The sequence below is a fragment of the Oncorhynchus tshawytscha genome, linkage group LG07 (assembly GCF_018296145.1).
Source record: "Oncorhynchus tshawytscha isolate Ot180627B linkage group LG07, Otsh_v2.0, whole genome shotgun sequence".
Classification (NCBI taxonomy): domain Eukaryota; kingdom Metazoa; phylum Chordata; class Actinopteri; order Salmoniformes; family Salmonidae; genus Oncorhynchus; species Oncorhynchus tshawytscha.
Genome location: NC_056435.1, coordinates 72,251,297 through 72,276,101, shown reverse-complemented (window position 1 = coordinate 72,276,101; position 24,805 = coordinate 72,251,297). Strand labels below are relative to the sequence as shown.

The window sequence follows — 24,805 nt, the reverse complement described above, 5'->3', positions numbered from 1 at the left end:
CTTCTGTCATAGCCAGCTAGCTAACATAGCATCCCTCTGTTATAGCCAGCTAGCTAACACAGCATCCCTAAACTAGCTAGCTGCATTTGCTAGCTAAGTAAAATAAACAGAAAGTGAAAAAACATGTCACTCCAGTGTTTAATTGCTATATAGTAATTATTTTGTCACTATGGCCTATTTATTGCCTTACCTCCCTTATCCTACCTCATTTGCACACACTGTATATAGACTTTTCTATTGTGTTACTGACTGTATGTTTTGTTTATTCCATGTGTAACTCTGTGTTGTTGTATGTGTCAATCTGCTGTGCTTTATCTTGACCAGGTCGCAGTTGTAAATGAGAACTTGTTCTCAACTGGCCTAGCTGGTTAAATAAAGGTGTTCTCAACTGACCTACCTGGTTAAATAAAGGTGTTCTCAACTGACCTACCTGGTTAAATAAAGGTGTTCTCAACTGACCTACCTGGTTAAATAAAGGTGTTCTCAACTGACCTACCTGGTTAAATAAAGGTGTTCTCAACTGACCTACCTGGTTAAATAAAGGTGAAATAAAGAAATAAAAAGGAACATTGAGTTATGTCCTCAGAACAGCCTCAATCCATCGGGGCATGGACTCTACAAGATGTCGAAAGCGTTCCGCAGGGACGCTGGCCAATGTTGACTCCAATGCTTCGCACAAGTTGTGTCCAGTTGGCTGGATGTCCTTTGGGTGGTGGACCATTCATGATACAAACGGGACATTTTTGAGCTTGGAAAAACCCAGCAGCGTTACAGTTGTTGACACAAACCGCCGAGCCTGGCACCTACTACCTGTCCCCCAGAATCACCCGTGGTTTATTGTCTGTCCCCCAGAATCACCCGTGGTTTATTGTCTGTCCCCCAGAATCACCCACGGTTTGTCTGTCCCCCATAATCACCCGTGGTTTATTGTCTGTCCCCCAGAATCACCCGTGGTTTATTGTCTGTCCCCCAGAATCACCCGTGGTTTATTGTCTGTCCCCTCAGAATGACCCGTGGTTTATTGTCTGTCCCCAGAATCACCCGTGGTTTATTGTCTGTCCCCCAGAATCACCCACAGTTTATTGTCTGTCCCCCAGAATCACCCGTGGTTTATTGTCTGTCCCCCAGAATCACCCGTGGTTTATTGTCTGTCCCCCAGAATCACCCGTGGTTTATTGTCTGTCCCCCAGAATCACCCGTGGTTTATTGTCTGTCCCCCAGAATCACCCGTGGTTTATTGTCTGTCCCCCAGAATCACCCGTGGTTTATTGTCTGTCCCCCAGAATCACCCGTGGTTTATTGTCTGTCCCCAGAATCACCCGTGGTTTATTGTCTGTCCCCTCAGAATCACCCGTGGTTTATTGTCTGTCCCCCAGAATCACCCGTGGTTTATTGTCTGTCCCCAGAATCACCCGTGGTTTATTGTCTGTCCCCCAGAATCACCCGTGGTTTATTGTCTGTCCCCCAGAATCACCCATGGTTTATTGTCTGTCCCCCAGAATCACCCGTGGTTTATTGTCTGTCCCCCAGAATCACCCGTGGTTTATTGTCTGTCCCCCAGAATCACCCGTGGTTTATTGTCTGTCCCCCAGAATCACCCGTGGTTTATTGTCTGTCCCCCAGAATCACCCGTGGTTTATTGTCTGTCCCCCAGAATCACCCGTGGTTTATTGTCTGTCCCCCAGAATCACCCGTGGTTTATTGTCTGTCCCCCAGAATCACCCGTGGTTTATTGTCTGTCCCCCATAATCACCCGTGGTTTATTGTCTGTCCCTCCAGAATCACCCGTGGTTTATTGTCTGTCCCCTCAGAATCACCCGTGGTTTATTGTCTGTCCCTCCAGAATCACCTGTGGTTTATTGTCTGTCCCCAGAATCACCCACGGTTTGTCTGTCCCCCAGAATCACCCGTGGTTTATTGTCTGTCCCCTCAGAATCACCCGTGGTTTATTGTCTGTCCCCTCAGAATGACCCGTGGTTTATTGTCTGTCCCCCAGAATCACCCACAGTTTATTGTCTGTCCCCAGAATCACCCACGGTTTATTGTCTGTCCCCTCAGAATCACCCGTGGTTTATTGTCTGTCCCCTCAGAATGACCCGTGGTTTATTGTCTGTCCCCTCAGAATGACCCGTGGTTTATTGTCTGTCCCCTCAGAATGACCCGTGGTTTATTGTCTGTCCCCTCAGAATGACCCACAGTTTATTGTCTGTCCCCCAGAATCACCCACGGTTTATTCTCTGTCCCCTCAGAATCACCCGTGGTTTATTGTCTGTCCCCTCAGAATGACCCGTGGTTTATTGTCTGTCCCCTCAGAATCACCCGTGGTTTATTGTCTGTCCTCTCAGAATCACCCGTGGTTTATTGTCTGTCCCCTCAGAATCACCCGTGCCTACCGGGTCCCCGGTGGGTTCCATGCCCGTTTCCGCGCTGTGTCTCGGACGTACGTCTACCGGCTAGCCACGGGCGTCACTCATCACTCCTGCACGCCACTGACCGATGCTAACCTCTGCTGGGGGTTACGCCACATGTGAGTTTCCCTGGCAATCGTGTGTGTGTGTGTAGTGTGTGTGTGTGTGTGTGTAGTGTGTAGTGTCAAATCAAATCAAATCAAATCAAATTTTATTTGTCACATACACATGGTTAGCAGATGTTAATGCGAGTGTAGCGAAATGCTTGTGCTTCTAGTTCCGACAATGCAGTAATAACGAGCAAGTAATCTAACTAACAATTCCAAAAAAAACTACTGTCATACACAGTGTAAGGGGATAAAGAATATGTACATAAGGATATATGAATGAGTGATGGTACAGAGCAGCATAGGCAAGATACAGTAGATGATATCGAGTACAGTATATACATATGAGATAAGTATGTAAACCAAGAGGCATAGTTAAAGTGGCTAGTGATACATGTATTACATAAGGATGCAGTCGATGATATAGAGTACAGTATCAATGTATGCATATGAGATGAACAATGTAGGGTAAGTAACATTATATAAGGTAGCATTGTTTAAAGTGGCTAGTGATATATTTACATCATTTCCCATCAATTCCCATGATTAAAGTGGCTGGAGTAGAGTCAGTGTCATTGACAGTGTGTTGGCAGTAGCCACTCAATGTTAGTGGTGGCTGTTTAACAGTCTGATGGCCTTGAGATAGAAGCTGTTTTTCAGTCTCTCGGTCCCAGCTTTGATGCACCTGTACTGACCTCGCCTTCTGGATGGCAGCGGGGTGAACAGGCAGTGGCTCGGGTGGTTGATGTCCTTGATGATCTTTATGGCCTTCCTGTAGCATCGGGTGGTGTAGGTGTCCTGGAGGGCAGGTAGTTTGCCCCCGGTGATGCGTTGTGCAGACCTCACTACCCTCTGGAGAGCCTTACGGTTGAGGGCGGTGCAGTTGCCATACCAGGCGGTGATACATCCCGCCAGGATGCTCTCGATTGTGCATCTGTAGAAGTTTGTGAGTGCTTTTGGTGACAAGCCGAATTTCTTCAGCCTCCTGAGGTTGAAGAGGCGCTGCTGCGCCTTCCTCACGATGCTGTCTGTGTGAGTGGACCAATTCAGTTTGTCTGTGATGTGTATGCCGAGGAACTTAAAACTTGCTACCCTCTCCACTACTGTTCCATCGATGTGGATGGGGGTGTTCCCTCTGCTGTTTCCTGAAGTCCACAATCATCTCCTTAGTTTTGTTGACGTTGAGTGTGAGGTTATTTTCCTGACACCACACTCCGAGGGCCCTCACCTCCTCCCTGTAGGCCGTCTCGTCGTTGTTGGTAATCAAGCCTACCACTGTTGTGTCGTCCGCAAACTTGATGATTGAGTTGGAGGCGTGCATGGCCACGCAGTCGTGGGTGAACAGGGAGTACAGGAGAGGGCTCAGAACGCACCCTTGTGGGGCCCCAGTGTTGAGGATCAGCGGGGAGGAGATGTTGTTGCCTACCCTCACCACCTGGGGGCGGCCCGTCAGGAAGTCCAGTACCCAGTTGCACAGGGCGGGGTCGAGACCCAGGGTCTCGAGCTTGATGACGAGCTTGGAGGGTACTATGGTGTTGAATGCCGAGCTGTAGTCGATGAACAGCATTCTCACATAGGTATTCCTCTTGTCCAGATGGGTTAGGGCAGTGTGCAGTGTGGTTGAGATTGCATCGTCTGTGGACCTATTTGGGCGGTAAGCAAATTGGAGTGGGTCAAGGGTGTCAGGTAGGGTGGAGGTGATATGGTCCTTGACTAGTCTCTCAAAGCACTTCATGATGACGGATGTGAGTGCTACGGGCGGTAGTCGTTTAGCTCAGTTACCTTAGCTTTCTTGGGAACAGGAACAATGGTGGCCCTCTTGAAGCATGTGGGAACAACAGACTGGTATAGGGATTGATTGAATATGTCCGTAAACACACCGGCCAGCTGGTCTGCGCATGCTCTGAGGGCGCGGCTGGGGATGCCGTCTGGGCCTGCAGCCTTGCGAGGGTTAACACGTTTAAATGTCTTACTCACTTCGGCTGCAGTGAAGGAGAGACCGCATGTTTCCGTTGCAGGCCGTGTCAGTGGCACTGTATTGTCCTCAAAGCGGGCAAAAAAGTTATTTAGTCTGCCTGGGAGCAAGACATCCTGGTCCGTGACTGGGCTGGGTTTCTTCCTGTAGTCCGTGATTGACTGTAGACCCTGCCACATACCTCTTGTGTCTGAGCCGTTGAATTGAGATTCTACTTTGTCTCTGTACTGGCGCTTAGCTTGTTTGATAGCCTTGCGGAGGGAATAGCTGCACTGTTTGTATTCAGTCATGTTACCAGACACCTTGCCCTGATTAAAAGCAGTGGTTCGTGCCTTCAGTTTCACACGAATGCTGCCATCAATCCACGGTTTCTGGTTAGGGAATGTTTTAATCGTTGCTATGGGAACGACATCTTCAACGCACGTTCTAATGAACTCGCACACCGTATCAGCGTATTCGTCAATGTTGTTGTCTGGCGCTTACGAAACATATCCCAGTCCACGTGATGGAAGCAGTCTTGGAGTGTGGAGTCAGCTTGGTCGGACCAGCGTTGGACAGACCTCAGCGTGGGAGCTTCTTGTTTTAGTTTCTGTCTGTAGGCAGGGATCAACAAAATGGAGTCGTGGTCAGCTTTTCCGAAAGGGGGCGGGGCAGGGCCTTATATGCGTCGCGGAAGTTAGAGTAACAATGATCCAGGGTCTTTCCACCCCTGGTTGCGCAATCGATATGCTGATAAAATTTAGGGAGTCTTGTTTTCAGATTAGCCTTGTTAAAATCCCCAGCTACAATGAATGCAGCCTCCCGGATAAATCGTTTCCAGTTTGCAGAGAGTTAAATAAAGTTCGTTCAGAGCCATCGATGTGTCTGCTTGGGGGGATATATACGGCTGTGATTATAATCGAAGAGAATTCTCTTGGTAGATAATGCGGTCTACATTTGATTGTGAGGAATTCTAAATCAGGTGAACAGAAGGATTTGAGTTCCTGTATGTTTCTTTCATCACACCATGTCACGTTGGCCATAAGACATACGCCCCCGCCCGTCTTCTTACCAGAAAGATGTTTGTTTCTGTCGGCGCGATGCGTGGAGAAACCCGCTGGCTGCACCGCTTCGGATTGCGTCTCTCCAGTTAGCCATGTTTCCGTGAAGCAGAGAACGTTACAGTCTCTGATGTCCCTCTGGAATGCTACCCTTGCTCGGATTTCATCAACCTTGTTGTCAAGAGACTGGACATTGGCAAGAAGAATGCTAGGGAGTGGTGCACGATGTGCCCGTCTCCGGAGTCTGACCAGAAGACCGCTTCGTTTCCCTCTTTTTCTGAGTCGTTTTTTTTTTTTTTTGGTCGCTGCATGTAATCCACTCCGTGGCACTGGTTGTAAGGCAGAACACAGGATCCGCATCGCGAAAGACATATTCTTGGTCGTACTGATGGTGAGTTGACGCTGATCTTATATTCAGTAGTTCTTCTCGGCTGTATGTAAAGAAACCTAAGATGACCTGGGGTACTAGTGTAAGAAATAACACGTAAAAAAACAAAAAACTGCATAGTTTCCTAGGAACGCGAAGCGAGGCGGCCATCTCTGTCGGCGCCGGAAGTACTAATGTGTGTGTGTGTAGTGTGTAGTGTGTAGTGTGTAGTGTGTGTGTGCGTGTGTGTGTGTGTGTGTGTGTGTGTGCGCGCTGCATGTCTCAGTATGCAAACCACATGTAGGGGGGAGACCCCAAAGCAATTCCTTACAGAGCAGCTCAGGAATCACACTCACTCACGCTAAGACAATAGAGTTTGCAATATGTGAATAATGAAGGCAAATAACACACGAGGTGTAGAGAATCAGCAAATTAAGGCGTGGAGATATCTGACCCAGACAGAGACGAAGTGGAGCTATCTGACCCAGACAGAGACATGAAGTGGAGATATCTGACCCAGACAGAGACATGAAGTGGAGATATCTGACCCAGTCAGACACATGAAGTGGAGATATCTGACCCAGTCAGAGACATGAAGTGGAGATATCTGACCCAGTCAGAGACATGAAGTGGAGATATCTGACCCAGACAGACACATGAAGTGGAGATATCTGACCCAGTCAGACACATGAAGTGGAGATATCTGACCCAGTCAGACACATGAAGTTGAGATATCTGACCCAGACAGACACGAAGTGGAGATATCTGACCCAGACAGACACATGAAGTTGAGATATCTGACCCAGACAGACACGAAGTGGAGATATCTGACCCAGACAGAGACATGAAGTGGAGATATCTGACCCAGTCAGACACATGAAGTGGAGATATCTGACCCAGTCAGACACATGAAGTGGAGATATCTGACCCAGTCAGACACATGAAGTGGAGATATCTGACCCAGTCAGAGACATGAAGTGGAGATATCTGACCCAGACAGACACGAAGTGGAGATATCTGAACTGACGCAGACAGACAGACAAAAGTCAGGATCAGAAAGAGGGCGAGCAAGAGAAAGAGGGAGGAGACAGAGAGGTGCAAGACAGAGAGAGATAGAGAGAAGGTGAGATGGGAGGGAGGGAGAGGGTGAGAGAGAGGGAGAGAGAGCAATAAGGGGATAGAGAGAGAGAGAGGGTGAGATAGAAAGGGAGGGAGAGAGAGAGAGAGAGAGAGAGAGAAGGTGATATAGAAAGGGAGAGAGAGAGAGAGCAATAAGGGGAAAGAGAGAGGGGGAGAGGGAGAGAGAGGATAACAAAAGAGATGTTAGAGAATGGAGTGGTTTATGTAACAGGGAATGGGGAAAGTTGTAGCGTGAAGTGTTTCATCTCAAGAGTGTATTTTTTCCGCTCCTCGTCTACCACTACTCCCCTCGTACTCCTCCCCTCCTCGTCCTCTCCTCTTCCTCCCCCTTCGTTTCCCCCCTCCTCCTCTCCTCCACCCTCCCCTCTTCTTCTCCTCTCCTCCCCTTTTCCTCTCTTCACTTTTTTGGGAAAGTAGGCCAAAATAAGCTGCAGGCTTATACAGATGCAGAACAACACCCACGCATGTATGTTTCTCTCTCTCCCTCTGTCTCTATCTGTCTCTCCCTCTGTTGCTCTCCCTCCCTCTATTCCCCCCTCCCTCTCTCTTACATTTTCACTCTCCAATTCTCTCTTGTTTTCTTTCCCTCAGCCTCTATCCATCCCTCCTTTCATCTCTCTCTTTTTCACTCCCTCCTCCTCTCTCTCTCCCTCCCTCCCATCCATAAGGATCCCTGGTATTCAGCAGAACAGTGAGAGAACACTACAGGGCTGCGCCTGAAAGTAAACACACCAAAAAAAAAATCTTAGTTGACCATGAGGCCTCTGTTCTTTTGACCAATAAATTGGTCAAAACATCCTATGTGTTTTAATCAAATCAACTATATGCACTGATCTTGTCTGAACTGTTTGATTAAATAATTAAGACTCACAAATGACTAGAGGGAGACCGACCAGCAATTGATTATATAGTCCGGGCCTGGTGACTGTGACTAGCAGCCGTCGTCGCTCTCTCCTCCCAGCTGCAGCGACCACCACAGAACATCAACAGTGTGTCTCGCGCTGCCCGTGTTGCTGAAGCTGCAACATCATTTTACAGCCATTTCTGAATTAAATGTTCTGTTACCCGAAATCCCTAATCTGTCTAGGAAAAACATTCCCTCAACCCTGGCTCTCTTTCCGTGACACGTGTATGCATCGTATGCACGTCATCAAAGACCTATTCTTACGAATATTACTAGAGGTACGTTGGCTATGTAATTATTACGCCCGTTATTCCAGAGAACGATTTGTTTTTTTTCTTCAAATTGCCCCCTGTAATTATTATAATATTATTATTTAAATAAATGGACAGTTGTTTATTCTAGGCGTGTAGACATGTCCAGGTGACAGGGACACGCTGATAACTTGATTCCTGAGTTTCTAAACCATTCCCGAACCATATTTCCTATAGTGTCAGCATAATATTTGAATTGAGGAAGTGTGATCCTAATCATGAGGGTATTTTAGTGACCCCAAGTGCCGTCCAGCTTTCAGATGGGAGCTAAACATTTTTTTTTTAAATTAACCTTTATTTTACTAGGCAAGTCAGTTAAGAACAAATTCTTATTTTCAATGACGGCCTACCGGGGAACAGTGGGTTAACTGCCTGTTCAGGGGCAGAACGACAGATTTGTACCTTGTCAGCTCGGGGATTTGAACTTACAACCTTTTGGTTACTAGTCGAACACTCTAACCACTAGGCTACCCTGCCGCCCCAAAACAGTGCAAGTGCACTTGAGATGCATTTTTAAAGGGCTACGGATGAGAAAGTTATCATTTCCAAACCTTTAGGTTAGTTGTAAATTGCTGCGTTGCCATCTATTAACACCAAGGGTTGCATTAAAGAGGCTCAATATTTTTTACTGATGCATTTGCCAATATTCAGTTCATATATATATATATATATGCACAAAACATATAAACCCAAGCATTCACTGGGAAAGTTGATGAGCTACAGGTAGGTATTTCATATATAGTTTATGCACAGCACTTTGTTTCGATTTCTCCGATCCGTTGTTGTGTTTTCTTGCTCAAACCGCGAGCAACACCTGTCAAACTCAGACACTTCTCTCAAAACACAGGGATGTCGATTCGCACGGAACTAGTATTATCAGAGGATCTTGGGAGTTTGCCAACAAAACCAAAAAAACAGTAGGTTATTCTGTCTGGAATATTCTCCTGCCATGTAAAAATGATTGACGTAGCAGATTCGGACTGGACTAAAACTACAGATGTGGTGTTTTGTGTATATAATTACATTACCAGACCTCCCCCAGTAAAACTAATCCCGTCCGTAGAGGACACAATAGGGCCCATAGCATAATCATAATCACATCCATAAATTGGTTCCAACAAACTCTGAACACTGTAACACATGGAACAGCTAAATGGGATGCTGAGGACTTGACAAATAACTCGGAACAGGGGAATGTTTACTGAGGAAGTCAGATGTGTGGACTAAATGTGACTGGTTGTGGAAAATACTGGAGATCAAGAGAAAATGCTTCGACTAAAGACATCTCAGTCGACCAACAGCCTATCGACCAAATAATTGACCAGTGGACTGAATGGGGTCAACCCCTAGTACCAGTTCCTATGTGACCTGTTACCTTTTGCACCCCTTACAGTTGATTTGATTTGATTGATAGTCATATCACTCTTTTGGGAGCAGCTTACCTGTCTCTCAGGTGTTAAGAACAGTCCACACATTCCACACATTTGACAGGAATTAACATACATATAACCCTTAACCTTTACCCTTTAACATATGCCCCCCCTGCCTTCTCTTCCTCCTGACAGGGACTTGGATGTTGGTGCGATGCGTGACGCTGCCTCCCTGCTGGTGGGTACCCATAACTTCAGCTCCTTCAGAGCCCTGAACTCTGAGACACCGTTTAAAGACCCGGTAAAGACCCTGGAGAAGGTCGGTCTGGAACTCGGAGACGCCTTTGTACACAAACACTTCCACAGGTAACCTCTGACCTCTAACTCCTGACCCTAATCCTAACCCTATTTTGGAGCTTTGGGATGCTTTCGTATACAAAGACATTTCCACAGGTAACCTCTGACCTCTAACCCTAACTGTGCACTAGCCACAGTGTGTCAGAAAGCCTTTAGTACCCAACTCCATGTTTACATTGGTGGGGATTTGGATTAGTTTAAAAACCTTCTGAATATTATTAGAATCAATCATTATTTTTCAGATCTGATCGTTGTATGGGCCTCTACCTAGAAGGGGAATAATCCATAGTGGGGGTTAGTGGGGGGTGTTGGAGAGAGCTTTGGTGAACTAAAATGGCTGTGGGGTTTATTCCTCTGGATGGGTTGTTCCTGTATCAAATACCATTTTCATGGCTTAATTATTAATTATTATTAATTATTATTAATTATTAACCCCTGGAATCTGGGTTGAGAGACAGATGGTGTGTAAGAGTTTTCCTCTCTGTGAGTTAAATCCAGTCATATTTATATGTATGTGTTCATTTGTCAGGGACCATGTACAACATATCATTGCACCAGATTTCGCTAGATAGCTAATTTTCTCTCGGCCCGAGCTCTGTGTACATACACTAGATGACCAAAAGTATGTGGACACCTGCTCATCGAACATCTCATTCCAAAATCGTGGGCATTAATATGGAGTTGGTCCCCCCTTTGCTGCTATAACAGCCTTCAGTCTTCTGGGGAAGGGTTTCCACTAGATGTTGGAACATTGATGAGGGGGACTTGCTTCCATTCAGCCACAAGAGTGTTACTGAGGTCGGACACTGATGTTGGCCGATTAAGTCCTGGCTCGCAATCGGTGTTCCAATTCATTCCAAAGGTGTTCGATGGGGTTGAGGTCAGGGCTCTGATGCAGGCCAGCAATGTTCTTCCACACTGATCTCAACAAACTATTTCTGTATGGACCTCGCTTTTAGCGCGGTGGAATTGTCATGCTGAAACAGGAAAGGGCCTTCCCCAGATATTTATAAGTTAGAAGCACAGAATCATAATTGTAATTGTATGCTGTAGCGGTAAGATTTCCCTTCACTGGAACTAAGGGGCCCGAACCATGAAAAATAGCCCCAGACCGTTATTCCTCCTCCACCAAACTTTACAGTTGACACTATGCATTCGGGCAGGTAGATTCGTAGCGTCGGACTGCCAGATGGTGAAGCGTGATTCATCACCCCACAGAACGCGTTTCCAGTGCTCCAGAGACCAATGGCGGCGAGCTTTACACCACTCCAGCTGACGCTTGGCATTGAGCATGGTGATCTTAGGCTTGTGTGCGACTGATCGGCCATGAAGCTCCCTGACGAACAGTTATTGTGCTGACGTTGCTTCCAGAGGCAGTTTGGAACTCGGTAGTGAGTGATGTGACAGTCGGCGGTCCTGTTCTGTAGTGAGTGATGTAACAGTCGGCGGTCCTGTTCTGTAGTGAGTGATGTAACAGCAGACGGTCCTGTTCTGTAGTGAGTGATGTAACAGCAGGCGGTCCTGTTCTGTAGTGAGTGATGTAACAGCAGGCGGTCCTGTTCTGTAGTGAGTGATGTAACAGCAGGCGGTCCTGTTCTGTAGTGAGTGATGTAACAGTCGGCGGTCCTGTTCTGTAGTGAGTGATGTAACAGCAGGCGGTCCTGTTCTGTGGTGAGTGATGCGACAGTCGGTGGTCCTGTTCTGTAGTGAGTGATGTGACAGTCGGTGGTCCTGTTCTGTAGTGAGTGATGCGACAGTCGGCGGTCCTGTTCTGTAGTGAGTGATGTAACAGCAGGCGGTCCTGTTCTGTAGTGAGTGATGTAACAGCAGGCGGTCCTGTTCTGTAGTGAGTGATGTAACAGCAGGCGGTCCTGTTCTGGTCCTGTTCTGTAGTGAGTGATGTAACAGCAGGCGGTCCTGTTCTGTAGTGAGTGATGTAACAGCAGGCGGTCCTGTCCTGTAGTGAGTGATGTAACAGTCGGCGGTCCTGTTCTGTAGTGAGTGATGTAACAGCAGGCGGTCCTGTTCTGTAGTGAGTGATGTAACAGCAGGCGGTCCTGTTCTGTAGTGAGTGATGTAACAGCAGGCGGTCCTGTCCTGTAGTGAGTGATGTAACAGCAGGTGGTCCTGTTCTGTAGTGAGTGATGTAACAGCAGGCGGTCCTGTCCTGTAGTGAGTGATGTAACAGCAGGCGGTCCTGTTCTGTAGTGAGTGATGTAACAGCAGGCGGTCCTGTTCTGTAGTGAGTGATGTAACAGCAGGCGGTCCTGTTCTGTAGTGAGTGATGTAACAGCAGGCGGTCCTGTTCTGTAGTGAGTGATGTAACAGCAGGCGGTCCTGTTCTGTAGTGAGTGATGTAACAGCAGGCGGTCCTGTTCTGTAGTGAGCGGTCCTGTTCTGTAGTGAGTTGTAACAGCAGGCGGTCCTGTTCTGTAGTGAGTGATGTAACAGCAGGCGGTCCTGTTCTGTAGTGAGTGATGTAACAGCAGGCGGTCCTGTTCTGTAGTGAGTGATGTAACAGTAACAGGCGGTCCTGTTCTGTAGTGAGTGATGTAACAGCAGGCGGTCCTGTTCTGTAGTGAGTGATGTAACAGCAGGCGGTCCTGTTCTGTAGTGAGTGATGTAACAGCAGGCGGTCCTGTTCTGTAGTGAGTGATGTAACAGCAGGCGGTCCTGTTCTGTAGTGAGTGATGTAACAGCAGGCGGTCCTGTTCTGTAGTGAGTGATGTAACAGCAGGCGGTCCTGTTCTGTAGTGAGTGATGTAACAGCAGGCGGTCCTGTTCTGTAGTGAGTGATGTAACAGCAGGCGGTCCTGTTCTGTAGTGAGTGATGTAACAGCAGGCCTGTTCTGTAGTGAGTGATGTAACAGCTCCTGTTCTGTAGTTCTGTAGTGAGTGATGTAACAGCAGGCGGTCCTGTTCTGTAGTGAGTGATGTAACAGCAGGCGGTCCTGTTCTGTGGTGAGTGATGTAACAGCAGGCGGTCCTGTTCTGTAGTGAGTGATGTAACAGCAGGCGTTCTGTCCTGTTCTGTAGTGAGTGATGTAACAGCAGGCGGTCCTGTTCTGTAGTGAGTGATGTGACAGCAGGCGGTCCTGTCCTGTAGTGAGTGATGTAACAGCAGGCGGTCCTGTTCTGTAGTGAGTGATGTAACAGCAGGCGGTCCTGTTCTGTAGTGAGTGATGTAACAGCAGGCGGTCCTGTCCTGTAGTGAGTGATGTAACAGCAGGCGGTCCTGTTCTGTAGTGAGTGATGTAACAGCAGGCGGTCCTGTTCTGTAGTGAGTGATGTAACAGCAGGCGGTCCTGCTCTGTGAGCTGGTGTGTTCTACCACTTCCAAATCATTGAAGATAAAATCCATTAAAGTCTGGGACTTATTTCCATTGTGGTCCTCGTGAAACAAGATCCAACACACAAAAGAAGAACGTCTGTCTCGTCACTGCAGTGACGTCGTAGGGTACATTCATATGGGCAAACCATTCTTTTAAAGTATTGGCTGTGAGCTCGATTTTTATACCACTATCAGCAACGGGTGTGGCTGAAATAGCAGATTCTACTCATTTGAAGGAGTGTTTATATCATTTTGGCCATGTAGTGTATTTCATAAAGGTCCCTATAATAAGAAACAGGAGAAGCCTGCTTGTGAATTATTGATAAGCCCAAAGCTTTCGCCGCACTTTTAGTATGGTGGTGTACAATGATATAGAGTAGTGGTAGGAGAGTATGAAGAGCACTGGAGAGACAGGGCAGGACAGGACAGGAGGAGATTACACAATGATCAGAGGAGTTCCAGAGGAGGAGAGCTTCTAGAATGTCGTTGCTGTTCTAGAATGTTGTTGCGGTTCTATAATGTCGTTGCTGTTCTATAATGTTGTTGCTGTTCTAGAATGTTCATCGTGGTTCTATAATGTTGTTGCTGTTCGATAATGTTGTTGCAGTTCTAGAATGTTGTTGCAGTTCTAGAATGTTGTTGCGGTTCTAGAATGTTGTTGCGGTTCTAGAATGTGGTTGCTGTTCTATAATGTCATTGCTGTTCTAGGATGTTGTTGTGGTTCTAGAATGTTGTTGTGGTTCTAGAATGTTGTTGCTGTTCTAGAAGGTTGTTGCTGTTCTAGAATGTTGTTGTGGTTCTAGAATGTGGTTGCTGTTCTATAATGTCATTGCTGTTCTAGAATGTTGTTGTGGTTCTAGAATGTTGTTGTGGTTCTAGAATGTCGTTGCTGTTCTAGAAGGTTGTTGCTGTTCTAGAATGTTCATTGCGGTTCTAGACTATTATTGCAGTTCTAGAATGTTGTTGCGGTTCTAGAATGTTGTTGCTGTTCTATAATGTTGTTGCTGTTCTATAATGTCGTCGGATGTTCTACAATTTTTTGTTTTATGTTCACTTTCCACAGTAACACAAAGTCTGATACAGACACAAGCACAGACACCAGTCTAACCCCTCATGTGAAACAAATGCTTTCTGTTCTTTATTCTGTTCTTGTAATATTGAGAAATAGTTTTGGCATAAAACCTACTCTAAATGGTATTCCTGTTCCCATTCAATTTGTCAGTGTTCAGTTTGCCACGTCAACATGTTATAAAACACACACACATTATGTTCTTCTATCCTCTTGGGGACCCAAAATTAATTTCCATTGAAAATCCTATTTTCCCTAACCCTAACATGAAACTTAACCCAAACCATAAACCTAACTCCTAAACCTAACCACTAACCCCTTACACGTCATCATCAGACAGCACAGCAGCATTCACATTCATTTAAATGTGACCCAGTTCTCACAGTGTAGCACCTACAATGATTCCCTATTCCCTATCCCCTATTCTATTCCCTATTCCCTATTCTATCCCCTATATAGAATGACTTCACATTCCCTATTCTATCCCTTATTCTATCCCCTATTCTATCCCCTCTATAGAATGACTCCCTATTCTATCCCCTATCCCCTATTCTATCCCCTATTGCCTATTCTATCCCCTATTCCCTATTATATCCCCTATTCTATCCCCTATTCCCTATTCTATCCCCTATTCCCTATTCTATCCCCTATTGCCTATTCCATATTATATCCCCTTTTTTTACACCTTTATTTGAACAAGGAACACAGACTGAGACCAAGGTCTCTGTTACAGCTGGGCCCTGCGCATACATGTTTACACATACAGTTTAGGGACAATGATTAAGAAACTACACAAGACAAAACGATCACAGATAACACAAACAAATACAGCAGAAGATTGTTACATTTACACACAGGTTATTCCCCTAACAGGTTATTCCCCTAACAGGTTATTCCTAACAGGTTATTCCCCTAACAGGTTATTCCTAACAGGTTATTCCCCTAACAGGTTATTCCCCTAACAGGTTATTCCCCTAACAGGTTATTCCCCTAACAGGTTATTGCCCTAACAGGTTATTCTCCTAACAGGTTGTTCCCCTAACATGTTATTCTACTAACAGGTTATTCCCCTAGCAGGTTATTCCCCTAACAGGTTATTCCCCTAACATGTTATTCCTAACAGGTTATTCCCCTAACAGGTTATTACTCTAACAGGTTATTCCCCTAACAGGTTATTCCCCTAACAGGTTATTCTACTAACAGGTTATTCCCCTAACAGGTTATTCTCCTAACAGGTTATTCCCCTAGCAGGTTATTCCTCTAACATGTTATTCCTAACAGGTTATTCCCCTAACAGGTTATTCCCCTAACAGGTTATTCCCCTAACATGTTATTCCTAACAGGTTATTCTCCTAACTGGTTATTCCCCTAACAGGTTATTCCCCTAACAGGTTGTTCCCCTAACAGGTTATTCCCCTAACAGGTTATTCCCCTAACAGATTATTCCCCTAACAGGTTGTTCCTAACAGGTTATTCCCCTAACAGGTTATTCCCCTAACAGGTTATTCCCCTAACAGGTTATTCCCCTAACAGGTTATTCCCCTAACATGTTATTCCTAACAGGTTATTCCCCTAACAGGTTATTCCACTAACTGGTTATTCCCCTAACTGGTTATTCACCTAACAGCACAAGAACTTGCATTACCCGAAACAGTTACAAGCAATACAAAAATACAAATCCTCCAATAAATATTTAAAATGGCCGACAGGGGGACAAGAGTCTCAAGTTTAAGTTTAGTCTGCAGGCTATTCCATGGGCAAGGAGCGTAACAGGAAAAGGCAGGCATACCCAACTCTGTGGAAACCACATGGGCCTCAAGTGTAATCCATAGGCAAAGAGCGTAACAGGAAAAGGCAGGCATACCCAACTCTGTGGAAATCACATGGGCCTCAAGTGTAATCCATGCTTGAGACCTGGTTTTAGGAATTATAATTATAATTATAACGTTGATGAGTGATGATAAATAAGAAGGTAGTTTATTCAGAAGGGCTTTATAGACAAACATGAGAGAGAGCATGTTGTTCTCGTCTCACGGACAGCGAAGACCAACCCACATTATGATATAAAACACAGTGGTGAGTTCTGTAGCACCCGTAATAAACCTAAGTGCCCAATGATAAGTAGCATCCAGCGATTTAAGTGTTGATGCCGAAGCATGCATGTAAATAATATCCCCATAATCTATAACAGACATAAAAGTAGCTTGCACAATTTGTCTTCTATTTGTAGAGGACAAACATGTCCTGTTTCTATAGAGGAAGCCTGGCTTGATTTTTAGCCATTTACAAAGTTGGTCAACATGCATTTTAAAAGACAGTTTATCATCCAAACATGTCCCTAAGTATTTATATGCAGAGACCTGATTAATTCGAGAACCATCTAAGCTCGTAAGTGCAAGTGTATTTTCAATCAACTTTTTGAACCTATTCAAAATCATAAAATGTGTTTTCTTTGCATTTAAAACAGGTTTCAGCTGTATAAAAGACCCTTGTAATATCTTTAAATCTGTCTCCAATAGTGATTATGCTTGGTCAGCCGTTGAAGTGATAGAGTACATGACAGTGTCATCAGCATATACATTTGACACTTTCTTATCTCATCACCGATATTGTTTATGTAGAGAGTGAACAGTAATGGACCAAGTATAGAACCTTGTGGAACCCCCTTGAAACAACTCCAATGGCTCCGACTGGATGGCGTCGACTCTAACAGCCTGACTTCTATCCTTTAGATAGTCATGAAACCAACGACAGGCATCCGATCCCAGTCCTATTGACGACAGCTTACCCAAAAGTATTGCATGGTCTACAGTGTCAAAAGCTTTCGATAAATCTACGAACAAGGTGGCACAGTACTTTCTATTATCTAGGGCATTAGTAATATAATTTAAACACGGACAGTGGCCGTAATAGTACTGTGTCTATTCCCTATTCTATCCCTTATCCTCTATTCTATTCCCTATTCCAGTGGTTCCCAAACTTTTTATAGTCCCGTACCCCATCAAACATTCAAACTCCAGCTTTTGCACCATCAGTACAGATACCAACACATCTTTACCACCAAAGTTAATTTGATGTCACAAAGCTGTCCAGTACTTTAAAAATATCCTCTCATGTTGTCCTGGTTTCCAGTGGTTTGCAGAAGACGATGTCTTCCTTCATTGACCCCACCATAAATGTAACGGACATATACCAGGAGCTGTGCCAGGCCCGCCTCGTCTGTTGACTCATCCAGCTGTAACACATATAATTCACTGGCTTGTATGCGAAGCAGAAATGGTTTCAAACATCTCTTGCCATGTCACTGATGCGTTGTGAAACAGTGTTGTTTGATGAAGCCATTGTCTGTATAGTTTTTTTGTCCTTTTCCCCCAGTATTGTTCCAGCCATATCCGCGGCAGAAGGAATAATTAAGTCCTCCACAATAGCTCACCATATAAGTTGCTCACCATATAAGACGCTTCTAGCTTCTTATTATTAACTATATGTTGCTTTTATACAGGTCTTACTACTTGACAGTCATCTTTATTCTCGCTCAAAAAACTCCTGTGGCTTATTTTTCAAATTGGCATGTTTTGTTTCTAAATGTCTGTGCCAGAGTGAAGGTTTCATAGAGTTGTGAGATAGTACTGTAGCACATATAACACTCTGTGGCTGAGGAAAGGCACTACTCCCAATATAAGTGAACCCCTCTTCGATGGTCCAACGACCCTGTCTGTTGTTCGGTGCCTTCCCGGGTAAGGGGGCAGTAGCTTGGTGCTTTCCTGGGTAAGGGGTGCAGTAGCTTGGTGCTTTCCCAGGTAAGGGGACAGTAGCTTGGTGCTTTCCCAGGTAAGGGGACAGTAGCTTGGTGCCTTCCCGGGTAAGGGACAGTAGCTTGGTGCTTTCCCAGGTAAGGGGACAGTAGCTTGGTGCCTTCCCGGGTAAGGGACAGTAGCTTGGTGCTTTCCCTGGTAAGGGGACAGTAGATTGGTGCTTTCCGGGTAAGGGGACAGTAGCTTGGTGCATTCTCGGGTAAGGGGCAGTAGCTTGGTGTTTTCCCGGGTAAGGGGACAGTAGCTTGGTGTTTTCTCGGGTAAGGGGCAGTAGCTTGGTGTTTTCCCGGGTAAGGGGGTCAGTAGTTTGGTGTTTTCCTGGGTAAGGGGCAGTAGCTTGGTGCTTTCCTGGGTAAGGGGCAGTAGCTTGGTGCCTTCCCGGGTAAGGGGCAGTAGCTTGGTGCCTTCCTGGGTAAGGGGACAGTAGCTTGGTGCCTTCTCGGGTAAGGGGGCAGTAGCTTGGTGCTTTCTCGGGTAAGGGGGCAGTAGCTTGGTGCTTTCTCGGGTAAGGGGGCAGTAGCTTGGTGCTTTCTCGGGTAAGGGGGGTAGTAGTTATTCGGCTGCATCAAGTAGAGCTGGTAGTAGCAGTCCTACCAGTAGAGCTGGTAGTAGCAGTCCTACCAGTAGAGCTGGTAGTAGCAGTAATACCAGTAGAGCTGGTAGTAGCAGTCCTACAAGTAGAGCTGGTAGTAGCAGTCCTACCAGTAGAGATGATAGTAGAGGTCCTACCAGTAGAGCTGGTAGTAGCAGTCCTACCAGTAGAGCTGGTAGTAGCAGTCCTACCAGTAGAGCTGGTAGTAGCAGTCCTACCAGTAGAGCTGGTAGTAGAGGTCCTACAAGTAGAGCTGGTAGTAGCAGTCCTACCAGTAGAGATGGTAGTAGAAGTCCTACCAGTAGAGCTGGTAGTAGCAGTCCTACCAGTAGAGATGGTAGTAGCAGTCCTACCAGTAGAGATGGTAGTAGCAGTCCTACCAGTAGAGCTGGTAGTAGCAGTCCTACCAGTAGAGCTGGTAGTAGCAGTCCTACCAGTAGAGCTGGTAGTAGCAGTCCTACCAGTAGAGCTGGTAGTAGCAGTCCTACCAGTAGAGCTGGTAGTAGCAGTCCTACCAGTAGAGCTGGTAGTAGCAGTCCTACCAGTAGAGCTGGTAGTAGCAGTCCTACCAGTAGAGCTGGTAGTAGCAGTCCTACCAGTAGAGCTGGTAGTAGCAGTCCTACCAGTAGAGATGGTAGTAGCAGTCCTACCAGTAGAGATGGTAGTAGCAGTCCTACCAGTAGAGATGGTAGTAGCAGTCCTACCAGTAGAGCTGGTAGTAGCAGTCCTACCAGTAGAGATGGTAGTAGCAGTCCTACCAGTAGAGCTGGTAGTAGCAGTCCTACCAGTAGAGCTGGTAGTAGCAGTCCTACCAGTAGAGATGGTAGTAGAGGTCCTACCAGTAGAGCTGGTAGTAGAAGTCCTACCAATAGAGCTGGTAGTAGCAGTCCTACCAGTAGAGATGATAGTAGAGGTCCTACCAGTAGAGCTGGTAGTAGCAGTCCTACCAGTAGAGCTGGTAGTAGCAGTCCTACCAGTAGAGCTGGTAGTAGCAGTCCTACCAGTAGAGCTGGTAGTAGAGGTCCTACAAGTAGAGCTGGTAGTAGCAGTCCTACCAGTAGAGATGGTAGTAGAAGTCCTACCAGTAGAGCTGGTAGTAGCAGTCCTACCAGTAGAGATGGTAGTAGCAGTCCTACCAGTAGAGATGGTAGTAGCAGTCCTACCAGTAGAGCTGGTAGTAGCAGTCCTACCAGTAGAGCTGGTAGTAGCAGTAATACCAGTAGAGCTGGTAGTAGCAGTCCTACCAGTAGAGCTGGTAGTAGCAGTCTTACCAGTAGAGCTGGTAGTAGCAGTCCTACCAGTAGAGCTGGTAGTAGCAGTCCTACCAGTAGAGCTGGTAGTAGCAGTCCTACCAGTAGAGCTGGTAGTAGCAGTCCTACCAGTAGAGCTGGTAGTAGCAGTCCTACCAGTAGAGATGGTAGTAGCAGTCCTACCAGTAGAGATGGTAGTAGCAGTCCTACCAGTAGAGATGGTAGTAGCAGTCCTACCAGTAGAGCTGGTAGTAGCAGTCCTACCAGTAGAGATGGTAGTAGCAGTCCTACCAGTAGAGCTGGTAGTAGCAGTCCTACCAGTAGAGCTGGTAGTAGCAGTCCTACCAGTAGAGATGGTAGTAGAAGTCCTACCAGTAGAGCTGGTAGTAGAAGTCCTACCAGTAGAGCTGGTAGTAGCAGTCCTACCAGTAGAGCTGGTAGTAGCAGTCCTACCAGTAGAGCTGGTAGTAGCAGTCCTACCAGTAGAGCTGGTAGTAGCAGTCCTACCAGTAGAGCTGGTAGTAGCAGTCCTACCAGTAGAGATGGTAGTAGCAGTCCTACCAGTAGAGATGGTAGTAGCAGTCCTACCAGTAGAGATGGTAGTAGCAGTCCTACCAGTAGAGCTGGTAGTAGCAGTCCTACCAGTAGAGATGGTAGTAGCAGTCCTACCAGTAGAGCTGGTAGTAGCAGTCCTACCAGTAGAGATGGTAGTAGCAGTCCTACCAGTAGAGCTGGTAGTAGCAGTCCTACCAGTAGAGATGGTAGTAGCAGTCCTACCAGTAGAGCTGGTAGTAGCAGTCCTACCAGTAGAGCTGGTAGTAGCAGTCCTACCAGTAGAGATGGTAGTAGAAGTCCTACCAGTAGAGCTGGTAGTAGAAGTCCTACCAGTAGAGCTGGTAGTGGTAGAGCTGGTAGTAGCAGTCCTACCAGTAGAGCTGGTAGTAGCAGTCCTACCAGTAGAGCTGGTAGTAGCAGTCCTACCAGTAGAGCTGGTAGTAGCAGTCCTACCAGTAGAGATGGTAGTAGCAGTCCTACCAGTAGAGATGGTAGTAGCAGTCCTACCAGTAGAGATGGTAGTAGCAGTCTTACCAGTAGAGATGGTAGTAGCAGTCCTACCAGTAGAGATGGTAGTAGCAGTCCTACCAGTAGAGATGGTAGTAGAAGTCCTACCAGTAGAGCTGGTAGTAGCAGTCCTACCAGTAGAGCTGGTAGTAGCAGTAATACCAGTAGAGCTGGTAGTAGCAGTCCTACCAGTAGAGCTGGTAGTAGCAGTCCTACCAGTAGAGCTAGTAGTAGAAGTCCTACCAGTAGAGCTGGTAGTAGCAGTCCTACCAGTAGAGATGGTAGTAGCAGTCCTACCAGTAGAGATGGTAGTAGCAGTCCTACCAGTAGAGATGGTAGTAGCAGTCCTACCAGTAGAGATGGTAGTAGCAGTCCTACCAGTAGAGCTGGTAGTAGCAGTCCTACCAGTAGAGCTGGTAGTAGCAGTCCTACCAGTAGAGATGGTAGTAGCAGTCCTACCAGTAGAGATGGTAGTAGCAGTCCTACCAGTAGAGCTGGTAGTAGCAGTCCTACCAGTAGAGCTGGTAGTAGCAGTCCTACCAGTAGAGCTGGTAGTAGCAGTCCTACCAGTAGAGCTGGTAGTAGCAGTCCTACCAGTAGAGCTGGTAGTAGCAGTCCTACCAGTAGAGCTGGTAGTAGCAGTCCTACCAGTAGAGCTGGTAGTAGCAGTCCTACCAGTAGAGATGGTAGTAGCAGTCCTACCAGTAGAGATGGTAGTAGCAGTCCTACCAGTAGAGATGGTAGTAGCAGTCCTACCAGTAGAGATGGTAGTAGCAGTCCTACCAGTAGAGATGGTAGTAGCAGTCCTACCAGTAGAGCTGGTAGTAGCAGTCCTACCAGTAGAGCTGGTAGTAGCAGTCCTACCAGTAGAGCTGGTAGTAGCAGTCCTACCAGTAGAGATGGTAGTAGCAGTCCTACCAGTAGAGATGGTAGTAGCAGTCCTACCAGTAGAGATGGTAGTAGCAGTCCTACCAGTAGAGCTGGTAGTAGCAGTAATACCAGTAGAGATGGTAGTAGCAGTCCTACCAGTAGAGCTGGTAGTAGCAGTCCTACCAGTAGAGCTAGTAGTAGAAGTCCTACCAGTAGAGCTGGTAGTAGCAGTCCTACCAGTAGAGATGGTAGTAGCAGTCCTACCAGTAGAGATGGTAGTAGCAGTCCTACCAGTAGAGATGGTAGTAGCAGTCCTACCAGTAGAGCTGGTAGTAGCAGTCCTACCAGTAGAGCTGGTAGTAGCAGTCCTACCAGTAGAGCTGGTAGTAGCAGTCCTACCAGTAGAGCTGGTAGTAGCAGTCCTACCAGTAGAGCTGGTAGTAGCAGTCCTACCAGTAGAGATGGTAGTAGCAGTCCTACCAGTAGAGATGGTAGTAGCAGTCCTACCAGTAGAGCTGGTAGTAGCAGTCCTACCAGTAGAGCTGGTAGTAGAAGTCCTACCAGTAGAGCTGGTAGTAGCAGTCCTACCAGTAGAGCTGGTAGTAGCAGTCCTACCAGTAGAGCTGGTAGTAGCAGTCCTACCAGTAGAGATGGTAGTAGCAGTCCTACCAGTAGAGCTGGTAGTAGCAGTCCTACCAGTAGAGCTGGTAGTAGCAGTCCTACCAGTAGAGATGGTAGTAGCAGTCCTACCAGTAGAGCTGGTAGTAGCAGTCCTACCAGTAGAGCTGGCAGTATGTGTCTCTATGGACTCATACCAGCTCTACTTTTTTATTTATCAATTTTCCAGCAAACGGAATGAGCAGCAGTTACACAATTCCCGCGAGAGAGTACCAGTTAATGTGATTGGATGTTCATTATTCCCGCGAGAGAGTACCAGTTAATGTGATTGGATGTTCATTATTCCCGCGAGAGAGTACCAGTTAATGTGATTGGATGTTCATTATTCCAGTACCAGTTAATGTGATTGGATGTTCATTATTCCCGCGAGAGAGTACCAGTTAATGTGATTGGATGTTCATTATTCCCGTACCAGTTAATGTGATTGGATGTTCATTATTCCCGCGAGAGAGTACCAGTTAATGTGATTGGATGTTCATTATTCCCGCGAGAGAGTACCAGTTAATGTGATTGGATGTTCATTATTCCCGCGAGAGAGTACCAGTTAATGTGATTGGATGTTCATTATTTAACGAGGCTACCTGTATTGTGTTGTTATTTTGCTGAACACAAGATGGTTTCATTTTATTTCTGGCAGGGAAACGAGGCTACTTTTTATTTGTAACCTTTATTTAACCAGGCAAGTCAGAAATAAGAACAAATTCTTATTATTTACAATGATGGCCTAGGAACAGTGGGTTGTTCAGGGGCATAACAACAGATTTTTTTTTATCAGCTCTGGGATCTTGCAACCTTTCGTTCACTAGTCCAACCACTAGGCTACCAGCAGCCCCAAATGCAGCATGTAGGAAAATATAAATGGTTGGAAAATATGAAGAATTTATTATTTTTATTATTTTTCTTCCAAATGTGAATCACATTTGTATTTGGCGTACCCCCGGCGGCATCGCGCGTTCCCCAGTTTGGGAATATCTGGTCTACCTTATCAAAAGCTTTGGCCAAGTCAATAAAAATAGCAACACAACATTGCCTAGAATCAAGGGCAATGGTGACATCATTTAGGACCTTTAAGGTTGCAGTGACACTACCATAATCTGAGTGGTGACCAACTGAGTAAAATAGTTCATTTTAGCCAATCAATTCCCTTGGCAGCTTCTTCCCATGAATCTCAGCGTGTTACCTAGCAACAACAACAACAACACTTCGCCCTCCATTTTGTTTTCCTGAATCACTCAAGAAAATCTGTTATTCATTTTTGACGTTTTGCCCGAGAAGGTCTTAGTCCCGCAATTGTGCATCTAGCTAAGTAGTTTAGTTAGTGGAAGGAGAGGTATTTCTGACGTTTGATAATGTACACAAACACTCCATTATATCTCTAAGCCAGAAACAGCCACTTCACAATAAAGAGAAGCTAACCAGCTAAGGTAACTAGCTAACTACCGTAGTAACATTATATCACACTAACCAACTTGTGCAACACTAAATACAATGATCCTTCAATAAAAAGGTAGCTAGCTAACTACTGTAGTAACATTATAATCATCATAATGAACAAGTTTTAATGAAGCAGCAACTGTCTGTCTGCTCTGCCTCGTGTCAGTATGGAGTCAGCTCAGCTGCTGATGCTGAACGTAGAGGTGCCCAAGACACGTGCAGGGAGGTATTGTGGGAGATGATTGGTTGGTAGTTTAGGACGATTAAGCCAATGAGTAATTAGTGATGTGGGGGTGAGAAAAATAAGAAAAATCAATACAGTCGCATATCGGGGGGGATATTATTTTTGACGATATATCGTAAATCATTTTGACAATATCATGTTATTTATTTTGAGGTAGTCGGCTGTACCTCCAGTATTTTCCCTTCACGGCTTATTCTCTATCTTCTTTTTTAAATATGGGGGGGGGGGCGATTTCCTCACGAGCAATATGTTTGAAACATCGAATCACAATAAAAGTACAGTATTGTATCGCAATGCATATTGAATCGTGAGTATTGCAATACATAATGTATCGGCATAATATTACATTGTGAGGTCCCTGGCATTTCCCAGCCCTATGACTAATATGGGGGGAGATTCTCCCAGCACTATGTATTCTACATTTGACACAGTGTTCCTTTCAGTCTGCAGAGGGAGATGGCAGCAGAGCAGAGGTTCACAC

General features: G+C 46.0%; 1 protein-coding gene across 4 annotated transcripts in view; it reads left to right on the top strand.

The window, feature by feature from the left end:
- Positions 1 to 24,805, top strand: part of pusl1 (pseudouridine synthase like 1) — a 59,300-nt gene that overhangs the window by 31,718 nt on the left and 2,777 nt on the right. For 3 of the 4 annotated variants that reach the window (XM_042324907.1, XM_042324909.1, XM_042324908.1), the window contains exons 6-7: positions 2,378 to 2,527; positions 9,818 to 9,988. In XM_042324907.1, coding sequence (XP_042180841.1) covers positions 2,378 to 2,527; positions 9,818 to 9,988 — 321 coding nt within the window. The remainder of the gene's footprint in view (positions 1 to 2,377; positions 2,528 to 9,817; positions 9,989 to 24,805) is intronic. The other variant, XM_042324910.1, reaches the window with a different exon arrangement.